General features: G+C 35.3%; 1 protein-coding gene across 1 annotated transcript; it reads left to right on the top strand.

Annotated features, from left to right (window-relative positions):
• Nucleotides 1-670: 670 nt before the first annotated feature.
• Nucleotides 671-7,988, top strand: zgpat (zinc finger, CCCH-type with G patch domain). The gene is made up of 7 exons (XM_079393874.1): nt 671-774; nt 1,050-1,648; nt 2,193-2,326; nt 2,589-2,747; nt 3,709-3,831; nt 4,532-4,931; nt 7,658-7,988. The coding sequence occupies exons 2-7, from the start codon at nt 1,095-1,097 to the stop codon at nt 7,794-7,796; spliced, it is 1,509 nt and encodes a 502-aa protein (XP_079250000.1). The 5' UTR covers nt 671-774; nt 1,050-1,094; the 3' UTR covers nt 7,797-7,988.
• The last annotated feature ends 683 nt before the right edge of the window (nt 7,989-8,671 follow it).

The raw sequence follows: 8,671 nt of genomic DNA, 5'->3' as shown, positions 1-8,671 counted from the left end.
CTGAACATTTTATCTTCCCTTTACCGTTAAGTAGCTCTATTTACTCTATTACTTTATTTTTATTTTATTAATATTTTTATGTACTATATTTTTATTCTTAATGATTAAAATGTATTCTCTTGAGAAAAGATATTAGACCAAATGTGTTGTATAAACAAAGCTTGATTGGATATCCAATGTTATTTCCCAAAAACAATATAGGCTTCTAGCATTTTAGCAAATATGAATTATTACTAACAGTAAAAGATTTATAAAATGTGCAAGCAATAAGTTCAGCAAAAATAAAGCCAAATAAATTGATTATTTTACATGTAGATGGACTCAGAATAATAAAAGGACTGTGAATGAGCTTTTTTTTTTTACTTTTTATCACAAAATGTACTTGTATAGTGGGAATTCAATACAAAATACTGAACACAAAGTTAAATTCATGCTCTTGTATTTATTTAATAACAGAAAAACAGGAGGTATCAGGTTATTAACACACCATAGCTGCTAAAAATAAAATACATGTCGGTGTTTTTGAAACACGGCAGCATTTTTTATTTGTTCCAAACGGTTTATGTATAATTTGAGTTTATTTAACCGTAAGAAATTTGGTTTCCAAATATCTATCTCCTTTTAATATAATTTATTCACTGAAATCGGATGTAGGAAGCAAGAGCTGATCGATGACGACAGTGAGGTCAAAGTTGAGCGACTCCCAAGAAAATCGGACCGTCTCTGTACCATACAGAAACAAAACAATGCCACGACCAACGGCAGATTTCAGATGTAAGTCCGTGATTTTTTTTTTAAGTCATTTTAGTCGGGTACAAACTTAAAACCATGTATCTGAATTAAGACAGCAGAACGCTAGCCAGAAAGTGCTAACTTTAGGCTGTCTGTAACGTTAGCTTAAAAGCTAATCGGCATCATTGCATAGTCTCTACACAACCCTCATCCCAAACAACATTAAATATATTTTAATAAGGTGCTGATTCTGAAATATGTGAACACTTTACTGCATAATGTAGCGGGACCTTTCTTTGTGTGCTCTATTCCTTTAGTTTCATCTCGGTGAGCTCCTGTCATGTAAGGACCTGATCCTCACTATGGATGAAAGCAGTCTGGAAGAAGCCATCAAGACCTACAGCGCTCAGCTTCAGCAGGTGGAGGTGGCGTTATCTGCTGGTTTGGGCTCAGCGGAGCAGGCTGACCTCCTGAAGCTGAAGGAGGACCTGCAGCAGCTCATTGAGCTCACAGAGTCCAGCCTGGTGTCTGTCAAAAAAAGCCAGTTGCTGGCCTCTTTGGAGGAGCCTTCGACAAACCAAAATGCCTCGCCTGTTACTCAAGAAACGGCTTTAGGGGATGAGTTTGCTGCTTTCTATGCTGAACTGTCAGGGGACTCTGCTGAGGTAAAACAAAACGCTGAACCAGAGGAGGAAGATGAGGAGGAAGAGGTGGATATGAGTGGAACTAAGGTACATGCTCCTTACCGTACCTCATGGGGAACCCTAGAGTACCATAACGCCATGGTGGTCTGCCCTGAAGAGCCAGAAGGAGAAGAGGCTCGAGTCCGGGTGCTTTACCTTCATCCCACAAACAAATGCATGAAACCCTGCGGCTTCTACCTTGAGGGCAAGTGCCGCTTCATGGACAACTGCAGGTGCTGTCATCTTCTAGGGTTTTCTTTTTTAACAAAAAAGTGTGGAGTTTTGACTTTTTGACTGCCAGATATTATAATTTTCACAAAAAAAGAAAACATTAAAGAATGCAAATTTGAAAAACATTTATACCATTTATTTCTTACACCTCTAATACATGCGAGTACACACATTTTAATCATTATTTTCATAAAAGTTGCATATTTTCAAGGTAACATTTATTGTTAAAAAAATATTGTACCTATATTTATACATACAAAAATTTGTACAAAGTAATTTTATGAGTATCTTATCTGTAGTATAACTTATATATAAAATTAAATTAATAATCATAAGAAAATGTTTTGTCCTTGAAAATAACATTAAGAAATGCATTTAATAATTACCAAAATAAAAGTGTTTTCATAAAACTGTGTAACAATAGTTATATTATCATAAAACTATATTTTCCAGTATATATATAATTCTTTCCCCGGGTTGTGGTAGTCTATGGTGGCATTTTTGTTTTATGTAGCTGTTTTGTTGACTAATGTGTGTGTTTTTCAGGTACTCTCATGGTGAGGTGGTGTGTGTATCAGAGCTCAGGGACTTCCTGGAGGCTGACATCAGTAACATGGAGTCGGGCTCTGCGTGTTTGGCCAAGCATGAAGATGGCATCTGGTACCCGGCCAGAATATCAGGTACAATTTCTAAGTTCTTTCACTGCAATTAACAGAAAGGAAGAACAGAGATTGCTACATGATATCATTTGTGTGTTACCTTCCCTACAATTTACAAGACAGAGAGGGATTCCTTATTGATCCCCAAGGGGAAATTTGATGGGATATAGCAGCAGCATCAAACATAGACTGTACAAAAACACAACAGTACGTGCACTCGATCAGGTAAAACAGAGCAATACATTACAGGAGTGCATGAGACATTGTGCTACTCTTGTTCCAGAGATTGAAGGTGGCTTGTACACAGTGAAATTTGACTCGCTGCTGTTGAAGGAGGCTGTGTTGGAGGCTGATGGGATCATTCCTCCTCTTCGTCAAGATGATGGTTCCTCCTCTTCCTCGTCCGACTCTGAGGATGATACAGACCAGTGCTATGCTAAAGGTGCTAAAGCATAATTACAACATCCTCTGGAATGTTGTGTACTGGAGTGTCTGAGGAACTACAGTACAGTACTGTAGTCTGAGTAAAATATATCTGGGTTTTACAGTTTTAAAAGACCCGTTTATATTCTTTAGTAATTAAGAGAAAAGAAAAAAATAGAGAGAAAAAACTGCATATTTTTAAAACCTTCAGAATATTTTCGGAATAAAATACAATTTAAAATAATAAAATAATATTTTTATTATTTTCGTTGCAATTAAGTCCATTGCTGTCAATTCTCATTACTGCAATACATAAAACAGTATTCCACTATATACCATTAAAAAATTTGGGGGATTTTTTTGTTTGTTTGAAGGAAATCTCTTAAGCTAACCACAATTCCTCTGCACTCTTTTGGCATTTATTTATTAAAAACAGTAATATTGTGAAATATTACAATTTAAAATATTATTTTAATACATCTTCAAATGTCATTTATTTTTTTGAATTTTCAGCAGCCTTCGGTGTCACATGATTCTTTAGAAATCATTCTAATATGCTGATTTGGTGCTCAAGAAACATTTATTATTGTCAATGTCATTTTTTTTTTTTTTTGTATAATATATTTTTATAGAAACTGATACATTTTTATTTTAGGATTTTTTTTTATTTTAGGACAGCGTTTGTTTGAAATAGAAATCTTTTGTAACATTATAAATGTCTACTTTTTTAATGCATCCTTGCTTACAAAAATTCCTTTCAAAAACAAAAATCTTACTGATCCCAAATTTTTAAATGGTAGTGTTTACAACATAGACCTTCTGCAGAATAATCTTTAATAATCTTTAATAATATCAGCTCAGTCTCAGGTTGCTGGAATTCACTGGCCATACACAAATACAGATGTAAAGGTTTAGAGCTCTTCAACACATTTACAGGGTACTTACTGTTGAAATCAAGCTGACTTTGTATCTCATTACAGTATTCGCATCAAGGGAGGAGGACGTGGCCCAGGTAAACAGTGCAGAGTTTTGTGGTTGGGAGGCTCACACGCGTGGCATTGGCTCCAAGCTCTTGCTGAAAATGGGTTATGAGCTTGGTAAAGGTAGGTGAATATTAGTCTAAAAGCTAGTAAAACAGATGTTTGCATTAATGGCCGATCGGCCTATATTTGCTATCTTTTTAATTATTGGCATCGGCTGATATGGTGGAAGTGGGACTTTTATTTTGTCAGCACATAGGCGCCTGAGCCTACAGAGTTCCTGTTTTGCTTTTTCATTAATTTACTGTCTCTGTTTAACAGTTCTGACGAGTAAATTATTACACACGACTCTTTAACACAAAGTATTATAACATAAGTTTTTCTATTATTTGTAACTGTTAGGCAATTGCTGTAATATTATAATGCTTTCATAATACTTGAATATCTAAAAAATAAAAAATTTCATTAATCTTCCAAACTTTGTCAAATTCAACTGCGAGATCCTCTGAAGTGTGGATTTGTAGAATGCATAAAAACAAGTGTCCTCTGGGTTTAAAGGTCAGAGTGTGCAGCTGAATGCTGACATAATTGTTGGGCTGTCACTGAACACGCACAAGAGACAAACTTCAGATCATTGATTTCAAATGATGCTGCACTATATGTCATATTCACTGTGTGCTGTGTGAAATTAGCAATTAAATGTACTGTATGTGTGTCAGTGTAGGCTTTATATCGGCTGTTGGCTATCAAAATATCCATATCATTTGACCACTTATTTATCTCTTGTGCGTATGTTTTAACGAGTGTTTCTGTGTATGCATAGGTTTGGGGAAAACCCTCTCTGGTCGAGTAGAGCCGGTTCAGGCAGTGGTTCTCCCGAAAGGCAGCTCATTGGACATATGTGCTGAGCTCACGCAGAGAAAGACTGCAGCCGCTATCGCTAAGGATAACCCAGCCTCCCGTAAACCGAAGGCTAAAAAGAGGAAAGCCTCCACATTAACCCGCCGCAATGTTTTTGATTTCCTGAACTCTAAGCTTGGTGATACAGCTCAGTCTGCGTCTCATTCATCAAGCTCATCAGTCACTGGTGCAGAGGCCTACAGGGGCGGAAAGAGCACCAAACGTTCCCTGAATGTTCGTCTGTTCCAGACTACAGAGAAAGTATCTCAAGTGGAGAGAGAGATTCGGCAACTCACAAAGTCTCTCAGTAGACGAAATGGAAGGTATACTTTCTACACTTTCTTTCTCATTTCTCATCATCAATATCTTTCTTGATTACCCTTACCAGTGTTGCAGAAGCTACTTAAGTAATTAAATTACCGTCTGATCTTTTGAAAATGTTATGCTGTTTGGGGACATATGGACATACAAATTTTAAATTGTTTAAATAATTTAGTCCGAACAAACCAATGGATAAATCAGACTTGGCTTATTTGTGAAATGAAAATTATCCTGTTATTTACTCACCCTCAAGCCATCCTAGGTGTATATGACTTTCTTCTTTCAGACGAATCCAATCGGAGTTATATTAATAATGGTCCTGGCTCTTCTAAGTTCTATCATTGCAGTCAGTGGGTGTTTCTTTTACACAGTCCAAAACACGTAAAATAAAGTGCGCGAATCCATAAATGGCTCCGGGTGATGAATAAACTCCTCCTGTAGCAAATCCATGCGTTTTTGTAAGAAAAATATCCATATTTCAAACGTAATAAACACATCTTTCTCACTTCATCTAACTGTCATAAGCGGAAGCCCTTCTGGCGGATGACGTACGATGTCGGCGTTGCGTGATTAGTGACGAATGCGGAGAGAGAACATAAAACGCCAGTCACGAATTAGGGATGGAACGATTACCGGTTTGACAATAAATCATGATAAAATTCCCCACGGTTAGTATTACCGTTTCATATTTTAATTATCATTAAAACCGTATTAGATTACCGCGATTTGAACAACTGAGGATAAATAAATTTTGTCCAGCATATAGCAGTTTTCAGTAACAGTGTCACGTGCGCATAGAAGCAGAGTAGATTCGTTTTATGTGAAAACATGGCAGAAAAGCTGAGAGGTTGTAAATGAGTGCTAATAGAATTATACAAATGAATATATGAATGAATTAATTATATGAGTCTACCTCTGAAGGTTCTGACTGTCTTCAGAAAAGATTTGATGGCGTTTTGTTTTCATCTTCGCTCCATGTAATACCTAATAAAGTAGTGTTTTATTTGCAATGCTGCTTTGTTCACGGAGGTTACAGGAAACAGCTGTAATTCTGCTGCTCCATCAGCGCCACCTGCTGTCAGAGAGTGGATTTACAGAGACTTACATTCATATTCAGCCTGTGTGCAGTTTCTGTCTGGCCAAAAACGGACCGAATTTGCATGCCCTTCTGTACATTTTGACCTGTTGATGAAAAACGATTTATTTGGATTCTACACATTTAAACAATTCAGATAAGGTATCTAGAATTATTTATGGAGCAGATAAAATACATTGTTTATTAATCAATTATCATTTTGACTTAACCCTTTTATTGAAAGGCTGAAATGTGAGGTTTACCAATTTATGAAACCTTTTCAAAGCTTTATTTGAAAATTTTGTACGTGCAATTAGATAAACTGTTGTCAGTCATGTTGTCATTTAAAATCCAGACATCATTGGTAATATTAATGGTTTAGTGTTTATGCAAACAAGGTCATTTTATTTATTGTTTGTTGATTTTAAATACAAAACTTGGTGAAATGATTTGTGTGTCAGTACTTTTTGAATATTTCCAGCACATTTGAACAATACCGTGATAATACTGATAACTGTGATAATTTTGGTCACTATAGTCGTGAGCAGAAATTTTCATACCGTTACATCTCTATCACAAATTAGAAGCACAAAACGAGGATTTGTAAAGAAAAATGTTTTTGATAAAAGCCAAGAGGAGACTGGTTTTCCTTTGGTAAAATAAGGAAACTTTGCTTCCTTTGCTCCTATAAACAAACGTTGGTTTTTGAGAGACTCACGCGCGCTTGCACTACGCTGGTGTCCTACATAATCCGTCGAAAAGGCAGTCTCTGGTGAATGCACGCATGTCAGATAATGGAAGTTACACAAAACTGTTTATATCATTTTAAATATGGATTATTATTTAGTTTTTTACAAAAGCGCATCGATTCGCTACAGGAGGCCTTTATTCACCCTCCGGAGCCGTTTGATGAGCGTTTTAATATGAATGCCTGTGCTTTATTTGACTACATTTGCACTGTTGAACACAATCACACGCCCATGCCATTATAGAGCTTGAAAGAGCCAGGACAATTTTTAATATTACTCCGATTGGATTCATCTGAAAGAAGAAAGTCATATACACCTAGGATGCCTTGAGGGTGAGCAAAACATGGACTAATTTTCATTTTTGGGTGAACTAACCCTTTAAATGAACTTCTTGGATGAATTAAATTAAAACAATTTAAATTAGTTGTCCAATCAAATTGGTTGGATGAATCAAACTTTTTGAAGACTTATTTTATCAAAACTTTCAACAATTTAAAATATTTGTTCCAACAAATTAATTATATGAACCAGCAGCTTTTGTAAGACCAATTTTTTAAAAATGATATCCATTTAAATGAACTGTCTAAACCAATCTACTGGATAAATCAGACTTTTGAAGATATTCATACATGTATACATGCAAAATATTAGCTCCATTTTATCTTGTATAGTTGCTTGTGTAAAAAAAGCAAAAAAGATGTACAGTTAGAGAGCACTTTTCATTATTACCTGTTTGCAGTTACACAAAAATAGCAATGAATTTTGTTGCAGTAGTGCTGTTTCGAAAATAGTGCTGTTAATTTGGCTACTGAAAAACTTAACTGAATAGAGGTTTCTTTCTCTCTAGCACTCAAATAGTTTCTCTTTCTAAGTTTGTTTTTCGTTGCTTTCTCTCTGTCCTCAGGGATGCGACAGTGGTCAGTCGAATCGAGGAGAAGCTCACTGCTTCCCGCAAGTTGCTGGAGCAGCTGAAGGCTCAGGAACAGACCATTCAGAGAGAGCAGAAGAAAGCAGACACGCATAAGAAAATGACTGAATTCTGACAAATCTACTGTCGTCTTATGCTGTTAATTGGGATTTTGTTTAGTGTGTATAAACATTAATACAACTATTGGTTATATCAAAACTTTATATTCATTCAATTCAAATGTTTCTTTTAATGATCCAGTCCATTTAGACACACAAGGACAGTGTGAGACATTACTTGCAATAAATTTATGAAACAATGTGGTTAGTATACGTTTCCTGAGAAGTCCTGTTTTCTGGAAAATAGGTAGGTGTAAAACTGAAAGCGAGGGCAGAGTCCATCATTGTTAATCGTAATCTGCAGCATGTTGGTTGATAATGCATCTTAATGCATGGGACACCACAGAGAAAACCATTCTGAAACTACTCAAACACCAAACAAAAATGTTTTGTTTTTCTCCTGGCTGGTTTTAATGGAGTTTGGGGTGCTTAACCAACTTAGGAAGGCTAGGAGTCCAATTTAAACCCAGTTTAACTAAGACCAGCTAGTGTTATTTTACTATCTTTGATATACTATTATATTTATTATTATTATTTTGAATTAGCTTTTAATTTTATATTTTCTGTTTTCATTTTAAAATTTGTTAAAGTTTTAGTAATTTTTGTATAGATTTATGTATACATCAGGTTAGCTTAAATATTTATATAATTTTTATTTTATATTTATTTCAGGTAACTTTTTAATTATTTTAATTTCAGTTTAAATTGACTAATAATACTAATCCTGAGACCTGCAAACTCCATAGGCTGATTTTTCCCCCATAAGGATCTGCAACTAGTAGACTACCTTACAGTGAGGCTTTTGACTCTCTTGACAAAATCTTAAATATAATATTTATTAACTGCCCCTTTGATTAATATTTGGCATGTTTTTCTCAAAAAATTTGCATAT

Source organism: Barbus barbus, assembly GCF_936440315.1.
Source record: "Barbus barbus genome assembly, chromosome: 35".
NCBI classification, from domain to species: domain Eukaryota; kingdom Metazoa; phylum Chordata; class Actinopteri; order Cypriniformes; family Cyprinidae; genus Barbus; species Barbus barbus.
Note: the sequence above shows the minus strand (reverse complement) of the source record. Positions and strands in the feature narration are given on the sequence as shown.